Source organism: Rattus norvegicus, chromosome 2 (genome assembly GCF_036323735.1).
Source record: "Rattus norvegicus strain BN/NHsdMcwi chromosome 2, GRCr8, whole genome shotgun sequence".
Lineage (NCBI taxonomy): Eukaryota > Metazoa > Chordata > Mammalia > Rodentia > Muridae > Rattus > Rattus norvegicus.
Window position 1 is genome coordinate 133,103,604 of NC_086020.1, and position 22,096 is coordinate 133,125,699.

A 22,096-nucleotide genomic window follows, 5' to 3' on the forward strand; every position below is an offset into this window, starting at 1 on the left:
TGTTGCTTACAGTATTTACCTAATTCAGAATAAAAGACAAATATTACTGGAATATGAAGTTAAGATTGTCAGCATGGGCTACTGTAATTCCCACTCTAACTCACATTTCTGTTGAAAGTGTCTAATGTTTGTGAGCAATTGAAACCTTTTGTTGTCTGACATTGTTTATAGTAAATTTTTTCGTGATATATAATCTCTAATGCATGTAAGCAAATATTACTTCTATTGTGATGATGTTGTTCACAGAGTTGGCCAACAATTACCTCTGTACTGCTGCTAATTTCTCTTCCTCGTTGATCTTTTCGGTTACAGCAATCCATTCATCATAGAGCTTTGAAGTCATCAGACTTCCTTCAATGTTTTGTAGGAAGTCCTTATAAAGAGAGGAAAACATATTTTGTGAAAATATTAATCATGGGAATTATTCAAAATACATTCACCGATCAATTTCAGTTTAGTTCCAACTTTCTTCACAGCTCCCAAAATTTCCCCTAGTTAGAACATTCCTTGATATATAGGTCCAGTAAGTTTCATCTATTCAAACTAGAAATCAAAGGACAGATTTTCAGATTTACTTTGACTAGAGAAAAATCTTTCTGTAGCTCAACATGCCTCTAGTGGATGGCTGAGTAAACGATCACATATAAGGGATCAATACTTCAGCTTGAACACTATTTTAAATGATAGAATCATACAATTATTTTAACAACAACAAAGGCAACCATAGGAACTATTATCTGATTTCTCCAAAGCACAAAACCATGTCCGGTATTGGAAGCATGGATGCACATGTGGTCATGGTTCTTAGGGAATGTCATGCCACTATTTCACTAAACTAGTGTGACTCCTACCTGTATTATAAATATTTACCTCAATATTCACAGAAAATATAGCCCTTACCCATCAAAAAAGTTCTCTTTGCAATGGATGGAGACTATTACTGAAAACCACATCTAGTCAAGGTACAAAGAACAAAATATCCTGTGACTCTGAGCTCCAGATTATACATATATATACAAGTCTGAACTGTGGGCTCCAAACATGTGTAAAGAGAGTCAGGAATATTGTACACCTGAGAATAGGACAGTAACATTTGCTATGAGATTTAGGCTCCTAGGAAGGAAGGCAGAGTTTACTTTTGATAATCCAACAATAATGCTGCTTAAACAATTTCCAATCAAAACATCATCCATGTTATTAACCTTGACAGAGGAGACTTGGAGCTTATCAGGTTTCTCTCATACATATCTACTGTCACTCAAGGGAATGCAAAATGAAGAAAACTATTCCCATACTCAGGGGAATCCTGAGCATAGATGAAGGAAGTACTCTCCCTACCTTAAAGATCCAGGCCACTACATGCACAGATTGCTTGTTTATATCCACCTCTTCGTCTGAATCCAATTTGTCCTTTACTGTTTGGCACAGGGTTACACTCGGAGATACTGTAAAGACACCCTTGGTTGTGGGCCCTTTCCTTTTTAGTAGGGACAGCATGTCCTGAGAAGAAGATTGAGAAACACCTGTCAGGCTTCATGCAGCACAGGGCACGATTGTCTCCTTGAGAAGCAGACCAATGTACATAAGTGTAGTTTAAGAAATGGCATGAACACAGCGGACCTTAAGCTGATTTTGTGCCTCAATCTTTTGTTGTGCACATCCTACCCTAATATTTACCCTTTAAGATCGGACATTTCTTTTTATCACATTTTCCAAAATACTTGAGATTAAATCCAACTTTTCCAATAGACAGTACCTAAATAGCCCTCTCTCATCTTTCTATTGGAAAGCCAAAGATTTGAGACACAATTCTTTTACTCCACATGTTGATAGAAGTGAAGGGATCAGGTATATAAGAAATAGGATTTTGTCTTAGGCGAGCCAGAGAAGAATCATGTGATACATACCAGAATTGCTGAGGGCAGTTTGTTATCATGACAAATGGAACTGAGTTCTCTTCCAAACAGTTTTCCTCCCTTATTAACTCGTGGGCTAGTGCATACTTGGTCCTGGTGGCGCACAGAGCACCTGTGCCACCACGATATTATAGAAGTTTTTGGTTTCTTAAGATTTTTTCCATTTATATCTGAGGAGGAGATGTGATCATCACATGGGATAGTATAATTTATACAGACCTTTTACAAAACGAATTTCAATTGTAAAATGTACTTGTTTTAATGGGTTAATCATCCTGTTGTGTTTATATAGCCTTCTTACCATATACCCTACACTGTTATTAATCTTAGTTATGTCTCCAAGCCATGGTCTAGTGTTCTCCAGTGGGAATTCTCACAAGATGATGCTGTCTAACTCCACACTGTATCATGAAATACTAGATACATAGGTTGAACAAGCTCCCTGAGCTATGTACAGGCTGTTGCTTCTGTAGTCACATCCATTTTCATAGCCACCCTCACTTTATTCATATTAAGAAATTTTCTATTTTCTTCAACTCTCATGGTGAAACTCTTTTCATCCTATGTTTTCTTGCTCAGCATTTTGAAGAACCATTGTCAAGTTTATTTCAGCATCAGCATGTCTCCCTCATGAGAAAAATACATTACTATTTTTGACAGACACTGGACCTGTCTTCCTGTAGTGTAAGTTCAAAGCTGAAATCTAAGTTTCTTTTTCATTTTGAGTTTTCTTTAGAATATTGGCAGAAAAATAAAAAATTAAATATGTTACTTAAAACAAATAAATTAAAAGCAAACAAATGAGTCACACAATACAATATAGTATCGTTCACCGTAGAACATATTGTCTGCTGGGTATCTAATGCAAAATCATGAGGGCTGAGAAAGATGTCTAAGTGTGTTTGTGTTTGTGTGTGTGTGTGTGTGTGTGTGTGTGTGTGTGCACACGCGCGCCTGTGTGTTTACAAGTATTTTTGTGTTTGTGTGTATGTATATATACATATATATATGCATATGTATACATATATATATAAATTGATATATATATATATATATCAAAACCAATTTCAAAATATTTGACTCAGAATTGTTTCTGTCTAAAGGAAATGAGGAAATGCAGGGTCCAAAACTGGAGCAGAGGCTAAAGGAAAAGTCATCCAGAGATTGCCTTAACTTCTGGTCCAAACCATCCATAGACTCTAAACATGACAATGTGGCTGATTCAAAGACATAGTTGCCGACAGGGAGCTGACATCGCTGTCCTCTGAGAAGTTCTACCAGCATCTGACAGAGACAGATGCAGATACTTACAGCCAACCATCCGACTGAACCTTGGGTCCCAAATCGAAGAGTTAGGGGAAGGAATGAATTAGGAAAAAGTGATATCAACCCCATCAGAGGATTAACCAGACCCCTCAGAGTTGTCAGGCCTTAGCCAAACCCCAAGAGCAAACATAGCCAGTCCGCAGGCTCTGCTAGATATGATACAGATGCCTGCCTGTTCTGGCCTCAGGAGGAGGGGATGTATTTGTGTCTGCGGAGGCTTGATGCACCAGGGAAGGGGGTTGCCAGAGGGTTGAGATGGGAGTAGGTAGGTTGATGGGGAGCACCCTCTTAGTGGCTACGAGGCAGGGCAATGAGGTGGGATATTCTTGGTGTGGGACCAGTAAAGGGACAGCACTTCAAATCTAAATATAATAATTAATATAAAAGGAAAAAATTAAAAGAAATCATGACATGTTAGCGGGAGGTTTTCAAGAAAGGAGAGTAAGGAGCAATTATAAAAGTATTTTATCATTTCAAAAATATTTTAAAAAAATTCAAAAGCTCCAGGATATCAATGTTAGGGGCAAGTCAACTCTAGATATAGGTCTAAACAATATTTGTTAAGTGATTTGAAATGAGATTAGAGCCTGGGATTCAAGGTTAAGGTGATTTTTATTCAAGCCTGCAACAGATATCTTCAATCCCATACATATAATTTTTCTATGTAGCTTTCATTGAAATAGGTTGTCAAAATGCAGTTCATAACTCATTTTGTGATCTAATCATGAAACCACTTGATGAAGGATCCATATCCTAGACCTGCAATTATAATGGGACAAACATTTGTGTACACAATATCTTGGCATACCAGTTTATGGTAAATATCTGCCTGGACAAAATGAAATGTCCTCCCTATAAACAAGACTAGACTTCACATCAGAACTTAAAGTTTATGACAAACTAAAATGGGAAGTAAGAAATCCACCTGAAAGAAGATGGCAAACTCACTTTTTTCCTGCAGGATTCTTTCTGAGTCTCTGGGCTTTAAGATGAATTGCCCCTGTGCATCAGATGTTAGATATTTCTTGAACAGCTGAGGTAAGGAATTTATACTTGTAAAATTTCTTAATTCTTGTGGACTGAAGTTCTTTTGAACATTTATCATCATAATGTCATGTGGATACTCATGCCCTATGAGCAAAAAAACATGAATTGAAACTTAAGTTACTGAATATGGACAACCCTTCTGATACAATTTGGAATGCTTTTCTGTATTTCTCCTCCTACTCATTCTCCCCCTCTATCTCCTCCTCCTCCTCCTCCTTCTCCTCTTCTTCCTCCTCTTCTTCCTCCTTTTCCTCCTCCTCTATTTTCTTCCTTCTCTTTCTTATTCTTTAAGCTAAGAGGATTTTCTCTAATTATCACCAAATAATTTTTAATTTTTTTTAACAGAAACATGATGTCTAGGGTTTTGCTTTGTTTGCCTTTCAGGAAAATTCTGTTTATCAAATAGAAAAGCACTGAAAAATTCCAGTCATTTTTTGTCAGACTTCAGATTGATGCTTATGATCTATTATCTTCTGTCTGAAGTTTATACTAGTTATTAATTATGATTTAAATGAATAAAATTATGTTTATGTCATTTTGCATTAATGTTTGAGTATAAGGCTAAATAAGAAATACATTGAGAATTCGCCAAACTCAGCTAGTGTCTCCTTAGATTTCCCTTTTATTTATTACCTTGGAGTGGTCTTGGAGGTTTCCCATGGCCAGGGCAGAACCACAGCTGATAATCTTCAATGTTCTAGAAGGTAAAAAGAAACAACTGTCACAAATAAACTGTCATAAGAGTCTTGAAGAGTCTAGCAATTTCCTTTACTTAACATTTCTAGCTCTCTGGATGGGAAATTATTTAGACCATTATTAATCATATGTCTTCTTACCACAGATTTGAGTAAACATGACTGATTTCAGGAGAAAACATTAGGGTACTTGCCTTACCTCTGTGAGGAAGCCTTAATTTACTGATCCACAATGAAATAAGAAATTGCATCCAGCCATTTTTACTAACCAATACAAAGATTATTATGAAATTTCTATCATTTGTGCTGACTCTGTGTGAAATACTGAAAATGGACTTAACAATGGACACAACCTAGTGCTCACAGATGCATATATTCATGGTGACTATGATGACTTTATCAAAGAAACATGTGAAAGATATGAGAACTTCAGTAACAGTGAACAAAATAGTCAAAACAGAGTCTTTGAGGTTACCTAGGAGTCAAAACAACCTTTGGCTTTCATTCAGAGATATTCAGTCTGTGGAGATGAAGGACATGTGTCTATCCTGAAAAATAGGCACAATGCTGAAAAGAAGTTCTAGAACATATTTACTGTACATTGTGTTACGGCTCCATTTGAAGCAATCATCTAAACTGAACATTCTGTTGAAATTTTGAGCACCCTCCAGAAGTAGCTCTAACTGGAATTCTTATTAATTTCATTTTCTTGCAGACTTATACTAAAGCCAATGACATTGTCTCCTAGAGTTTTAAGTATTAAGCTGTCAGACAAAAAGCACTCAGGCAGACACACCACCAACCATCCATCTATACCCCAACATACAAAGAGAAGAGATAATGAGACAGAAATAGAAAGACTCAGAGTGAGAGAGGGAGAGACAGAGGGGCATAGAGACAAGAGAAAGACTGACATACAAATTCTCATTGTACAAACTCACAGAGAGTGATAGAGAGGGACACACACACAGAGAAACACACATACATATACACACACACACACTCACAGTTACACAGAGATACACATGCACATTTGAAAATAGAAAGACAAAGATATACACAGATATGTACACAGAAAGAACATAGGAATATAGACACATTTATTAAAGATTTATTAAAAGTTAAAAATAAACACACCAGAACATGTACTCCACACAGAGACATAAAAACAAGTAGAAATTGGAAATAATTACATACCAAATGGGGAATATATTCTAATTTTCAAGAAAAGAAAGGAAGAAAATTATTCCCTCTAACATTGGCATCCTTTAAATTAGGTGTGAGCATATCACAAATGAATCACAATTTATTACAGTGTATCTCTATTATCTGGTGAAACTAAACATGTAGTTTAAAATATTGGGTTATGAGTTTCATTTCACAGAAAAGTAGACAAGAATTTAAGAAAAATGTCACCCTAAGGACTGTTGTTATGTCTTTGATACCTTCAGTTTCAAAAGGATCTATTTGTCCTATACGATTTGTAAAAGTATTGTGATCAAATTTCTTCTGTATTTTCACATTTCCACATATGTGAATCTCAAAAGAATAACTCAAATTTTAACTCAAAGTAGATTAAAAGTAACTTACATGTTTTGTCATCATTGGTAGTAACTTGCTGATTATGTCATTCCCCGTATCGAAGTTTGTTGCTGGTACATATAGAGGCTATAGAATGTACAGAGAGCAAAAATGTCATAAAAAACAGGAAAGCTCATGACAACAAAATTAATATGATATAATCATTATTTAGAATTTATAATCTGTAACAACTTTTTATTTTCTTCCCGTAAGATATATCTGGAAGACACCCAGTCTAACATATTTATCGTAAAATTTAGTACTTGGGACTTGAGAAAACAAACAGAACTACAATAAGTTTTGTAGTTAAAGGGTGACTGAGTTGCCACGGGTACTAGAGCTCAGAATCATAATTTTTCTTTCATTATGGCAGAAGGCAGTCATGGAGGGAACTTAAAAAGAGAGCAGCAATGTTTGCTTCCTCCCTACTGGACTTCCATCGTTAGAAATTACTTCCATGGGCTACATGTGCACAGTTCTATGGAAATGAGGATGAGAAGCAGCTATGATTTCTATAAAAGTTAAATTTAGTGGGCACTCTCATCATATGAGGCTTTGTAAATATTTAGATGATATACAGATATTGAATGTTGAGATCTTTTATAGTGATAGTTCTAGGAATCCAAAATAGAAACAAGATCCCATTTCTTAGCACTCCCAAGAAAAAACAAGGTATTTGTACTATTAGCTCTCTACTGCCTCCCACGTATAGAATCTGCTCCAGAGGCCTAGGAAGACAGCAAGAAGAAAAATAGCATGAAATCAAAGCATAGTAATCTGAGAAGAAACCACTGATGTCCTGGAAATCTAATACATAACCAGACAGAGAGAAGATAAGAATATTTTTATGAAGTTAGTTTCTATATTATCAGATATCTGTGATGAGGATTGTTAAGTGTCTAGGAAACAGTTCCTTACAAAAGACACACAGCACAACTGTGTGCCCTGTCACTATCCAGAAAAACAACTTTGAATCAATATCGAAGGAAACCAATTCACGAGCCATTTCTTTCACAGAGGTTTCATTATTTTTACAGTTATTTTTTATTAATCAACTGAGAGGCATAATCTAACACCTTAAAAATGATTGTGTGTGTGTGTGTGTGTGTGTGTGTGTGTGTGTGGCTGAAGATACATCCAGACCCTAATGTTACATGTCAGATTAGTAGAATTTTATGAACAAGGAGAACTTATACTAACTTATTTTATATCTTGCTATGCAGAGGTTAACAATTATGCAAAGTCATCTTACAATATAAAAAGATATAAAAGCTCTGGTCTTGTGGTTATAATGTAACAAGGAAGGAATCAATGTGAGGTTTTGTTCAGAACGTAAAATTAATCATCTACGGATGAAAATATAGATCAGGGCTCAGAAATCATACGTAATAGAAGGAAGTTTGCTTCTTACACAAAAATGCACATTGAAATAAATGCATCTATTCAAATACCACATACTCCCAGGAACTCATACACATGCACACACACACATACACACACACATACATATTAACACATGCACACACACATACACACACATGCAGAGGAACCCATATACAGACACACACACACACACACACACACACAAACACGCACATGTATGCACAAGAACACATACACCCATGGACACACACACAAACAAATACACACATGGAGAGTGTGCATAGCACAATTAAAGAAAACTAAAGATTCTGACATTTTGTTGAATATCTGAAAATGTCTATATAATTTTAAGACAGCAAAGTTTTATTATATAGAATTCCACACATGAAAGTGTAATAATTCACATTGGAATTTAATTCACATTATTGTAAAATATTTTTCAGGGCATTAGAAATATATTAAGGTCTAATTAATGATTGCAAAGATGTGTATATCTCTACCTGATGTTGGTTTTGTTAATAAAGCAGATTTTAATATAGAGAGAATTTTAAACAAAATATTTCTAAAAATAATGTTTTAAAGCATGAAAATGAAAATGTAACTGGTAGTTGTATTATGTATGTTAAATTATTTCTTAACTCATGATGAACCACAGAAATATAAGGAACACTTAGGAGAGTTAAATCTTTTTTTTTTTAATCTTTTTTTTATTTTTTTTTATTAACTTGAGTATTTCTTATATACATTTCGAGTGTTATTCCCTTTCCCGGTTTCCGGGCAAACATCCCCCTCCCCCCTCCCCTTCCTTATGGGTGTTCCCTTCCCAACCCTCCCCCCATTGCCGCCCTCCCCCCATAGACTAGTTCACTGGAGGAGAGTTAAATCTTATAGTAGCTTACATGTTCCTTTTATGAGGGATAAAAGGTTTTAATAATTGTTCAAAGGTACATAAGAAATGTGTTTAATGTAAAAAATATTTAACTATACCATCAAGTAGAAATAAAAATATAAATATTGAAATTTCATATTAATAAACTAAATGGTAATAGTGAGGTGATGCTATAACTAACAGAGTATGAATTTCAAAACAGATCACTTAAAGCCATGTAGGCATGGAGTAAAATGCTGTCCCCAGCCATGGCATAAGCATTGACTCATGAAGACAGTGCAGTTGTTATCTGTACAACATAAAACCAAAAAGTCAATATTTTAAATATTGGTAATTTAAAAAAGTATATGAACTTACGGAAAGGTTGTGTGAAATCTAGGGGTTGTGTAGGTGATTTGGCAGTGGATTTCTACACTTCTGAGAAACTATCAAATAAAGATAATTCTAAAATCATCTTCATTGATGTATTTTAAAATAAAAGCAGTGTCTGAGTGACATACGTTTAAGCTTAAGTGTATGTAAGGAAAAAAGTGACATTAGGAGGAAAAGTCCTAAAGTAAAAATAGCTAAAACATTTTCCAATTTATCTACAGAAAATCTTTACAGGTTTATCTTAAGTATAATGAAATACACTGATTATTCAAAGAATGTTAAATTATAAAAAGAAAAGGCTAAGCAATAAACAAAATCAAAGGAAACCAATAAGAAATTATATATATATGTGTATATATATACTTATATATATGAATTATTTCTGAATATTCACTAGAAAACAAGGAGGAAAGAAAATAATGGAGGATATTTATGTAAGTTGAAAGAATGTTTTGATGTGCTGATAATGTCTCTTCACAGACAACAAGGAAATAAACATATCATAAGATGACTAAAAGCTAAAAATAATCTACTACCAATCTTCTGAAATACACAAAAGATTTTCAATAATTATGGAAGGATGAAATATTAAAGCATAGAGTCGTGGGAAAACATCAGTAAAAATGTTCATTTTAATGGAATTGGATCTAAGTCACAATGGTGTTGAAAGACATCTAGAAGATTGATTATGTAGAACGCTGAGTATTTGCCACAGCTGTAGTCCAACTGCAGAGGCAGGAGAGTATTTCCCTAAGGGATGTTCGGCTCTTCTACTCTTCTCTGTCCTGAGGACACATGTGGTTCAGTCAATCTAGTGAGTGTTCTCCTGATTTATGTCACTGGCTCGAAGTTTCTTTTATATTATTTGTAATTAGTTTTGTATGGCATAGACCTGCTATACATAGGAAATTGCTTGGTGATCTATAATTTCTTCATTTTATAAACCTTTGTACATCTAGTGCAGTATCAACAGTGATATGTTAAAATATTGACTCAAGGTCCATTTTCAACCAATTATCATTTATCAAAGACAGAGACATGGTAATCCTCTAAACTACAGTCTATTCTGCATTACAGTAGGAAATGTCTTCAATGCTCTCTACATACTACATAACAGTTATATTTTTGATCTGCAATAAACCAAATACTGGAAAGGGCACAGTAATAAAACCATTAGAAAAATAGACAATTATTTAATAGATATTTGTGTTTAACTCAATGATAGAACTACTGTATAATACATGTGTGTTTGTGAGTTTTGTCCTGAGCAGCACTGTAAACAAAGATGACCACAGACACACACACACACACACACACACACACACACACACACACACACACACACACATACACATACAAACACACACACAGCGCATTCTTAAATTTATAGGGGTAATTTCTGAACAGAAGTTATATGCAAAGATACCCTTATGACTAGATTATTCAAATGAGCATGAGGATAAAAAGCCATGATTTTTTAACTGGTGTTCAAATGCAAGTATGAGGATGCACAGTAAGAGACATAGAGAAAGAGGACAGGATAATGATAAAGAGCTCAAATATCACTGATCAGCTAGATATGGAAAGAAACTAATACTTTACGATAATCTCATATATTTAGAATCGTTTATTAGACATAAACATTTTAAAATTAGACATAAAACATTTTAAACATTTTAAAATGTCTGTGAAGAGACATTATCTGCATTTTAAATAAAGAATTGTAGAAACAACACACAAGTCTATATATAAGCAATAAAGACTCAAAAGAGGTCAGTTTAATTGTAATAATAATACTTCACTTGGAAATATATGCTGTTGGAATTATCTGACTAAATTTCAGTGATTAAACAAAAAGTACTTCCCCTTTTCAGATCTCTACTAAATTGATCAGACTTATTTTATGTTGCTTTCTCCATATCACACATGAAAGATCTGTATCTGCACCGAACACAGATATACCTTTTCCATATAATAGTGCCTAAATTCTCTATCTCTCTGTCTCCCTCTCTTTCCCATTCTTCCTCTCTCCCCCTCTCCCTCTTCCAACCCATGCTCTTCTTAGGTGTGCATCTGCTATTACTTTACAAACTGTCCCTCTCCTCGTCATGAACTTGGAATAATAGTTTTGGTTTTGTATTCACATACACTGTCAGAGCATGCAATGTCCTCGGTGAGTATCTGCATGGACAGATCTATTTTGTTCTGCTTCTTGACTTCACGAATGGATCTGCCAAATGCAATAAAGGCATACAACACAGCAAAATTAATTTATTAGTGGCTTATTTCAAGCTAATCCCTGTTACTATTTTTTCAGAATCATCTTAGCATTCAATACATGAAAATAATAAAGCAATATACATTATTCGACTGGCAAACACTCAAAAATATTTCAGAGACAAGGACATGATAAGGGAATAGCATATTGACCTAAGTAGTATAGTCAGTCCTCAAAATGATGTGTCTGAAACCAACAGAAGGGTATAAATATGCTTGACCTCAAAGGAGGAAGCAGCAGAAGTTTGAATGTGCTTGCTAGGGTGACATCTAATTAGTGGAATTTAAAATAAGAGTTGAGAGTAGTGTTTACTCCAATACAAAGAAGAAACAATAAATACAGAAATAGCTCAAAATTAAAAAAGCAATACACATGATAATTTAAAGTATTATCCATTGTACATCCAATTAACAAATAATTTCGTGACCATCATATATATGTATATGTATGTATATATATATACATATATATTAAACTAAAACACACTGCCATTCTTATATCACTAATATGAACATAATAAAATACCTTTGTAGAAAGAAGTACCACCAAATAGTCTGTTCCATGGAACTGTAAAATTGGAAAAATTGAGTTGAGATAAATGGTAAGATTTTTAAGGGTATTATGCATAAAAATATCTTATCTCTGTGGCCATCAATTATAGTATAGATGTACTGGGTAGCCTCCACATGACTCTACTTCTAAATGTCCTAATTCTTTGCACTGAAAATACTGTCATGTGACATATTACTATCTCTCAATATAATACTTTTCATATTAGATAAGGGAGCATTCAATAACAATCATTAGAGATTTTACCAGAGGGGCAGAAAATATTCAGGGAACAGCAAAAGGCGATCCTGCTCAGGGTCTATGACAAATGCTTTTAACGGAAAAAGGAAAGTCATAAAGGCTAGAAAGCTTATAAAACGTGGGTTTGTGTTATACCAGTCAACTGTGTGATGATGCTAAGACTTTGGACAGAGGAATGGAAAGCATTCAAATTTGGGCTGTGCATGAATATTTCATGTGGAAAAGAAGTATCAATTATGCCATGAGCACATGTTCTCATTAAAGATAAGAATGCAAATTTGAACTCTGTAAATTACACCTGACTCTGATGGTCTTATGACACTAGTCCTTCTTCATTGACTACAGACAACAGTGATATTCTACTACACCAACATTCAAATATTTGGGTTTTGCATAAGTAATATTTTATAATACAATTAAATGTCAATCTTTAAGAAAATGTGGGAGTGTAGAAATTATTTGTAAAATTTAAGTATACTACACAATATTATTGGAAAGAGATTCCTGAGTGCACTTTTAAAACACATATAAAATTAGATCATTTTGGGGAGAAGAATGTCTAGGATAGAGTAAGACTTTATTCTGTACACATTACTCATAGAAGACAGTGCACCTGTGTTCTGCCCCATGAATTTTTTGGAGTCTTAATCAATATCACAGATCAAAACCAGAGGAACCTAGCTACATGTATACATATATAGGGTGAAGAGTCTAGAAAACCTAGGGACATCATAGAAGGGCGAAAGTTCAGTTGGCATGCTATATACAGACAAATTAAAATTCATTCTATTTTTGCAAACATTTTGGGATGATTAAAACTTTTTGTGAAAGAAGTTACTAGATATGCACTCTTCCGTGATCACCAATAGCCATCAGGTTTATCATTTTTTAATTGGAGAATTTTAGAATGAGTATACTCTTACACCGGGAAGTAAATTACACACCATTAAGTTGGCCCACAATTTCTGAAGCTATCCTCCTGTGATCACAGGTCTGAACTCTAGGTCTTACCGAAAGGTTGCCACAGCATTTCCCATTGGCCAGTATAGGTAAATGGACCTGGAAGCAGAGCTGTTGTCTGTCCTGAATATGTCCACTTCATCACCAAGCCACAGGTGAGTCAATGGAATGACATGTTTTATCTTAAACTTTTTCCTTTTCCTAGAAAGAGAATCAAGTAATCTATGTTAGTTTAATTGTATTGTAGTTGGAATTGTGGTAAGACCCAGTTCTTCCTGCCTCAGAGCAAAGAATACATCCATTTCTCTCTCCAATCACAGATGCATTTTTAGAAATTGAATGATTTCAGTATTTCTTACCTGGATTTAGTTAAGGAGTAACTATTTTAGTTTGGTTTTTCCACATAATATATGAAGGACATTAGTTAATGATTTTTTTATTTTAATCAATTACATGTAACATTGTTTCCAGCATAAAAAACAAAATATTGCTTCAATAATAAAATTTCATTTTTGTTATCCATCTCCATGTACTAAAAATTTCACATTAGCTCATTCCAGTAGCTCTTTAGAAAAGCCACAAAGTACTTATCACACAAGTAACTAAAATGATGTTTCTTTTTTCCAATAATTTATCCAAATAATTAGAAATATGTCTTTCTATCAAGCATTCTGATATTATTAGTGTTTTTAACAAACAATAATCTTTGAAACCTAAATTTCCCTCTTTTGTGATTCTTTTTATAATTAATTTGCTCTCTGAGAATTCTACATACAAATACAATGTGTTTAATAATTTTTTGTCACTTTCTCCTTTTCATTCTATTTACTGACAGATCTCCCCCCAACATTCATAAATTTTGTATTAGTTTAACCATGTACACAGCTTCATTTAGTCACATCAGTTTTCTCAGGTGTCTGCAAAAATCACCAAGCAAGACCTAGTGCCAGCAGTTTCCTTTGGTTAGTGGAGGAGAGCAGCTTCTTCTCATCTCTTCATAGTAATTTGGAAGCTATGAGAGCAGGGGGCTAACATGTGTGGCCCCTTATGTCCAGCCATTTTGTTTCTATAATATTTCTGTAACCAAAAAAAAGATGGCTCTTCTTTTCATGAATTTAATATTTTATTTAGAGAAATGGGTCACTGTATAGTTCACAGGGATCTCATTATGAGTTGCAATACTATTAAGTTAGTTTTAAAAATGCTAGAAATGTGGGCATAGGCTAGCATATCTCTGTCCTTGGTAGCTTCCTTGCTATTCTTTTGCCAAATTCAAACAGCAGAATTATAACTTAAATTAATTAATTTTTTAAATGTGCTAAAATATTGTGTCAAAACAAATTGGAAATAAGTAGGTTGGTCCAATAAACATCAGTCCTACTTGGCAAGGTATATGCCACAAATGAAATTTGAGAATAAGAAAAATTCTTCCCTAGGACTAGCACACAGATTGCTTATCTAATTCCAAATGTGAAAACACAAATACAAGCAATATTATACAGACTGGGCAAGATATAATTAAGTACTTAGAAACTATACATATATATGTATACATATATCTATTATATATGTGTATCTTTTATTAGCTTCCATATAAAATAATATGAAAGAACAAGTAATAAAAAGTACATAGCCATGATTTAAAACAGAACAAGGATGGTATATGGAAAGACATATATGGGGAAAACGAAGGAGAATAGTAAAATAATTATAATCTCAAAAAATAAAGGAAATTATAAATAGCTTTGTACATTAAGACCTTTCCACAGTGTGGACTCTTATAACAAGGAAGTAAGATGCATATACTTACTGTCTATTAGATACAATCAAAAGATTATTGAGCAAGATGAGATATCGTTTATTACTTTTCCAGCCTCTTTTGAGTATCACGGGGCCTTGGCAAACCACGTGTTGCTGTACTCCTCCCACCTCTTCTGACTCAATAGTTTCCATGTTGAAAAAAATGAATTCTCCTGATAAAGATCGCCACCTAGAAGAACAAATATTCAGTGGGTAAGTTATAAAACCGATATTCATACTGAGTTTCAATGGGTGCACGCTGTTAAAATACATACTCAATTATCCAAGCATGATTCGGCTGGGCTATAGACAACTTTAAAATGTAACAGAAAATATATCATGTATGAAGGAAACTATTTAAACATATTGAAGAACTGGGATCTTTTCAGAAGTGGGACCCTTTTTAGAAGGGTCAAGGGGAATAGTTTGAAGAAGTGTAGTTGGAAGGATCTAGAGAAATGGTTCTCAAACAGTAGATGCTGCAATACTTTAATGAACTTCCAAAAGTTGTGGTGATACTGTCCAATTCAATTATTGTGCCGCTATTTTATAACTGATAATTTGAAATATTTTTGAATCCTAATGTAAATATATGTTATACCAGATATGAGATATACTACTCTGAGAAAATGCCATAACTTAACCTTTGTAAGCTAACATAGTAGACGTGAAGGAAATAATCAGGTTATCTTGATGTTTTAGTTAGGCCTCTGGGAGGGTCTCAGAAATGCCAAGCTTGGTCCAGCTCAAGATACAGTATAGAAAAGTTTCTGATGGTTACAAGTTAATAAACAAATAAACAAACAACAAAAACGAACAACAACAAAAATAACAAAAATGAAAAAGAAAGCATTCATCAAAATTTGTGAAATTTTGGTTGTGAGCCTAGCCTTTAACGGCTGAGCCATCTCTCCAGCCACTAGACTGTTGGGGGGAGGGCGGCAATGGGGGGAGGGTTGGGAGGGGAACACCCATAAAGAAGGGGAGGGGGGAGGGGGATGTTTGCCCGGAAACCGGGAAAGGGAATAACACTCGAAATGTATATAAGAAATACTCAAGTTAATAAAAAAAATTGTGAAATTGGTCTTGTCTAGCAAAGGTAGACATTTATCTTGGCTGTCGAAAAGGGATATGTGGCTCTCCATTAAGTTGTTCATATTAGGATATCAATACCCATTCTGACCTTCTTTATTCCTGAAGGAGGTAAAAATTCCTGTTTTACATTTAACCCTTGCCAGGTTACTGTCTTTTTTCAAACATCTCCGTCCCTTTCTTCACTATACTAACTCCTAACATGTGCTAGAACACTCCACCTGTCTTCATCAGCGCTTTATCATGAAAAAGCTATCTCCATTTTTCTCTTCTGATAGTCTTCCTTCTCTTTTCCCAGACTTGGTCATATCAACCCTGTTCTTTCTCTATATTCTGAAACATTCAAGAGTAATCTGAACATTTTTTCTCTTTTATACATAATAAAATTTGTACCTGTAATACTGGAGTGGCTTTCTGTTTTGTTGTTTTCTTTACTGGGCCCTGCTCATTCTGTTTGGATAAGTAAAATACATAATTATTTAAGTGACAACAGTTTAACCCACAACCTATGTTACACCTTTCAAAGAATAGCCACAGAAATGTCATAGCTTTCACTTAGAAAGATACTTGACTCACATGAGTCAAAGAGAGAACAGCCAATAGTTGCCATCATACAACATTAAGCATAATGTAAAGATATGTTTAAAAAATAGTACTACCTCAGTTTCATGATGAACAAAATTGAAAGTAAATGATCATGTCAAGGAACACAAGGTGTCTTGGAAACAATAACAATTTCCTGAAAACCAGAGAATTCTTAGACTGTAGATTAGATTTACCAGTTTCTTTTAAAAAAATCTGCTGTCATAGTGGATAAAACAATTGGGTTGAGTAAAATAATCCTCAGGCTTAACTTGTATGTTTTTTTCAGTTTATAGAAATCAATCTCCTCAAAATATACCTCTCTTCATGTTATAACCTTGTTTCTATAGAAGATTGGTTTTTAATATTGCTACAATGATTACCTTTACAAGAAACTACTCTGAGTTGAGGGTTATTTCACATGATCTGGAAGAATCACGACAGAACACTTCCTGATACTATTAGTCTACCATGAGAATCAAATTAAATATTAAAATATACCTTTTTAGTAGAGCCTGCAGTGAAGAACTTATCAAAGAAAGTGAAATTTTCGTTCGCCTTCCTGCCTCTAAACACCGAACTGGTGCCTTCAGTGGCCAGTAAGCTACTGAAGTCGGAGGATTCTGTAGTTGTCAGGCTGAAGGACATTGTGATGTCAAGATTCTAAGGCTCATGCCATTGGGCAAGAGTGGCATGTGCAGTTTATTTTCTCTCCCTGTGGCTTTAAAACATTATTTTTGAACATAGGTGGAAGCACAATTGTTTGTAATGAATGACATTGTCACAACTATCAGTATACATGAAGATGTAGGTATAACTGTATGATATAAATGAGATAGAAGACAGATACATGGATAGATAGATAGATAGATAGATAGATAGATAGATAGATGTAGATATGTGTATAATAAGAGGAATATTGATTTAAAACATTGTGAAATGCATATGCTGCCCCAAAGATTGGCTGTCAAGGTTCCATGTGAAAAAGGTAGTATGGAAACTTCATTAACACTGTAAAACTCAGATTTGAATACACACAAACTCACAAGGGACTTTAACATAGAATGTGCTTTTCTGACAGACTCAGAAATCACCACACACTGAAGCCAGACAGCTTTGAAGGATACAGAGGAGGACACCAGTTATTATTGTATAGTAAATTTATAGAGTAAAGCCTAGAGGCAAAATAACGTGATTGAAACAACCTGGGACATACTCTATAAATCTCAGAATTAATTATGTAATTAATATACCAGGGAATTGTGACCATCCTAGTAAGATCAAGTAAAATTTGAATGCCTATATCTTTAAAAAATTGGAATTTTGATGATAGTAATAAATTACTCATTCTGCAAACTATATGGTTTAACTGGTATTTGTAATAATTCAGTACTTACTAGGAGCAAAATTTTATCAAATTAAATTTCTTTGTAAAGACTTGCTGCTGCTTAATTCTGATTTTAAATGACTGATAAATTGAAGTATAGTAAAAAAGAGAAAATCATAAAGAAATTTATGTATTTACACGCCAAAAATTACCATTTATACATTACATGAATAAATGTGGAGAAAATAGTTTTTAATTAATATTTAACTAGGTAAGTCTCAAAGATTTTAGATGTATAGATATCAGACTCAATCTTCCATCTAGATATCTTTCCCTTTCCAAACCTTCCTGTCTATTCTACAGCATGGAAACTCTCAAAACGTTCTAGAACATTATTCCTCATGAAGGTGAACTTTATTCTGGCCCAGCTACTTTCAATGTTTCTCGTGATTTTTTTTCCCTTCTCTACTAGACAGACTCGGTCACATAAAGTTTTTTTCTCTCTGCCCTGAGCTCTGTATATTTGTGCTCTCTCTCAATAATCATAGCTTTCCCTCTATTAATATAGTGACTACTCATTTGACGGTTTCTCTACTGTGTCTTGCACACACTCTTTGAATATTTAAATATACATTTACTTAAGTGAATAAAATTTTAATTAAATCGTATGTTACCTCTTTCAAGAAATGTCGAGAGACACCATGTGATTTAGTTAGAAAGCCCTTAGTCTCCCCAAGTATCAGAGTCAAAGAGATACAGCAGCCAAATGCAGTCCTCAAATGCATCCAACAACAATGTAAAGTTATGGTAAAAAAAATAGGAACAATTCAGTTCCACGTTTAACAAATTTGGAAGCAAATGATGCATGGAGTGTTGTTCCTGTCTAATCGTGATAATGTTAAATTTTGAGGAAAACAATATGCAGAAATCCAGAGAGGTCTTATATTTTAGGTTGTAGTCTGAGCTGTTACAAAAAAGTCCTTGTAATCATGGTGCACAAAAAACTGGATTGAGAATAAAATAATTCTCACTTCTAACTTGGACTGATATTTTTTGAACATTTACAGAAACCTTTTTTCCTGTTTAGGTCAATTCATTCTTGTCCTAACATGATAACTCTCTTTCTGTAAGGAATTGTTAGGTAATATTCCTAACATAAATAGTTTCTCAAGACACTAGTGAATTGAGAGTTACTTCACATGATCTGAACAAATCAAGACAGACCACTTCCTAATACTATTTATTAGTCAATCATGAGAATCAAATTTGTTATAGAAATTAACTTTACAATGAGATGTGGAATGGAGAATGTTCAATGAATGTGAATTTTTCTTTTCATTTCAGACACTGAATAACAAACTACTTACAGCACTTAGTAGACCCAAGTACTGAAGTCTGAGAACTCTGTACCAGTCAGGCTGACAGTATTTTATGATATAAGAGTAGAGATCTCATGGTCTATCTGACAATGTGACACATGCATATCATCACCTTCTACCCTTTGGATTTAAAGCATATATGTGTGTGTGTGTGTGTGTGTGTGTGTGTGTGTGTGTGTGTGTGTGTGTGTTAAATAGAAATACATTCATACATTGATACATAGATATAGAGAGAAATAGACACGTTGATAGATTGATGTGTAGATGTAGGTATCTGCATTTTGAAGGAATATTTGAAAATACTGTATAATATATATTCATATCCAATGTTTCTCACTACCTAATTCATTGAACCTGGGAAAAGTCAACATGAAAATGTCAGTATTCAGGTGCCATTAACACTGTGGCCCTTAATATCTAACAGAGACAAAGCTCCCTAGACTCTTTAAAGAAACATGTGCTTAAGTGAGAAAATCTCAGAATGCTTCCTGCACAGGATGGTCAGACAACTCTGAGGCTTACAACAAAGGATACATGCTTATGAGTATACAGTAACATTTTTATAGTAAACCCTAGAGACATAAATCATGCAGAATGAAACAACCTGGTATTTAATCTGTAATCCTCATAATTAACATAGTATATATTGTATACATTATATTCATAGAAAGATCATGTAAACTTAGAAGGCTTATGGCTTTAAAATGAAGGAATTTGACTGATATACTAAATTATGCCTTTTGCAAACTGTATTTTCACTGATATGTGTAATTACACAGAAGTAATTAAGATAGCACAATTCTATCAATCAAAAACATTTTTCATGGACTTTGTGTGCTGTATAACTCTGATTTTACATAAATACATTACAGTGTTATAAAATAAAGCAATACAGAAGAAAATTCTAGAATTTTCTCCTCTTTATGGAGGCAGTGTTTTTCTTCTGGCCACAGGGCATTATCATTTTTCTACTCTGATATTCTTCATTCTGTACCAGACAGTCTTGGTCATACCAAGTCTGTTTCTTTTTCACTCTGAACACTTCCAGATGCCTCTGAACATTTTTCCCCAAATAACATTCTTTCTGATAATAATGGAGTAAATACTCTTTTTAAATTGTTTTTACTGTTCCTTCCCTACACATATTATTCAACTATTTCATGTATATATTTGGTATGTGAATATCACTATGCCCAAAGCATGTTTTATCTATCAAGAAATATGTACAAACACACCAAAACATACATAGAAATACTTGAAGATTCCTAACCATCAAAAAGTCAAAAAGAAACATCCGTCAATGGTGGTCATCCCACACATCAAAAATAATATAAAAATACTTTACAAAATAGTACCAATATAGTTTCATGGTAAAGAATATAAGAAGTAAATCATCATGTTTGGAACTTTATTCCTTTCTAATCAGAATTGATACATATTACTGAGAAATGTTTTAAAGAATACAATGTATATATTGGAAATAATAACAATTTGCTGAAAATCAGAGATTTCATAGATTTTAGGTTGAAGTCTTACAAGATTACAATAAAATTCTGTGCTTATAGTAGGTAAAGCAATTAGATAGTCCAGAATATAATCCTTTCTCATTACTTAGTTATAGAAGAATTCCAGAAAAACATTCTTTTGGAAACTCAAAGCATACCTTTTCTCACATGATTACTTTGATTTTTTAGAGGATACTGAAAACTGTACCATGAGTAACTTTTCATGACCCCACTGTTGAGGTAAAATTAGTTCACATGATCTGGAGGAATCAAGACAAATCATGTACTGATTCCATTAGACTACTGTAAGAATCAAATTAGTTATTGAAAACATACCTTTACAATGGAGCCTGGAGTGGAGAATGTAGTAATCGTTGTAATATTATCTCTATATTTCCCTGGACTAAAACCAAACTGGTTATTGCAGTTGGTAGACCAACCACTGATATCTGAGGATTCTATAGTAACCACGGTGACAGACCTCTGTGAAGTCAATGCTTATGTCATATCTGACAAAGTGACACATATACTTCCTGACCTTCTACTTTTGGCTTTAAAAAATTACTTTTAACAATTTTGAACCACCATATTTTTGTAATGAATAACAGATTTTTAAAACCATATAATAAGGTAGATAAATGGATAGATAGATGATTGATAGGTAGATATAGATGAATCTAGATAGAGATATGAATATAGATGTAGATATGATATGCTATATAATAGAGGTATAGACATATGATAGGTACTTGCATACATATATGCATACATAAATGGATAGATGATACATATTGATCAAAACCAATAGAAATATACTTATGTAAATTATTATACTCCCAAACTAGACATGCAAGTTTATTTTATTTTGCTTACTGTTTTGTAATGAGAAATATTCTATAATCTCCATACATCCTCTATTCATGCCACTCTGACTATGTCATATCACAGCAAATGGCCCCATAACTGGGTCATTACAAGCAATTACCTGCTATGAAAGGAACCCAGACAGGAAGAAAGGGCTTTACTCTCTGAAAATGGTATTGAAGATAGTACTAAAACTTTCAGTTAAACATTAATCTCTTCAAAAGACAGCACGTTCAATGACGGATATTTCTTGTAAACCTAGTCCCTTAAAAGTGACACTACCTACCAAC

At 33.8% G+C, this 22,096-nt stretch overlaps 2 protein-coding genes across 8 annotated transcripts in view; one reads left to right on the plus strand and one right to left on the minus strand.

The window, feature by feature from the left end:
- Positions 1–21,431, minus strand: part of Tgap1l3 (GTPase activating protein testicular GAP1 like 3) — a 61,623-nt gene extending 40,192 nt beyond the window's left edge. For 2 of the 4 annotated variants that reach the window (XM_039103641.2, XM_039103642.2), the window contains exons 1-10: positions 15,068–15,988; positions 13,309–13,458; positions 12,013–12,054; positions 11,358–11,439; positions 6,575–6,652; positions 4,923–4,986; positions 4,191–4,373; positions 1,908–2,086; positions 1,339–1,500; positions 264–373 (exon numbers count right to left, since the gene is read on the minus strand). In XM_039103641.2, the coding sequence (XP_038959569.2) occupies positions 264–373; positions 1,339–1,500; positions 1,908–2,086; positions 4,191–4,373; positions 4,923–4,986; positions 6,575–6,652; positions 11,358–11,439; positions 12,013–12,054; positions 13,309–13,458; positions 15,068–15,330 (1,313 nt within the window). In that variant the 5' untranslated portion in view covers positions 15,331–15,988. Of the gene's footprint in view, positions 1–263; positions 374–1,338; positions 1,501–1,907; positions 2,087–4,190; positions 4,374–4,922; positions 4,987–6,574; positions 6,653–11,357; positions 11,440–12,012; positions 12,055–13,308; positions 13,459–15,067; positions 15,989–16,542; positions 16,600–17,232; positions 18,098–21,278 lie in introns of those variants that run through there. The other 2 variants (XM_039103640.2, XM_039103639.2) reach the window with 2 other exon arrangements.
- Tgap1l12 (GTPase activating protein testicular GAP1 like 12) overlaps positions 1–22,096 on the plus strand; it is a 697,215-nt gene that overhangs the window by 219,014 nt on the left and 456,105 nt on the right. For all 4 annotated transcript variants that reach the window (XR_005500942.2, XM_063282873.1, XM_039103653.2 and 1 more), the window contains exons 8-11: positions 2,496–2,600; positions 4,204–4,280; positions 13,289–13,412; positions 15,131–15,270. The gene's annotated coding sequence lies outside the window, so the exon portion shown is untranslated. The remainder of the gene's footprint in view (positions 1–2,495; positions 2,601–4,203; positions 4,281–13,288; positions 13,413–15,130; positions 15,271–22,096) is intronic.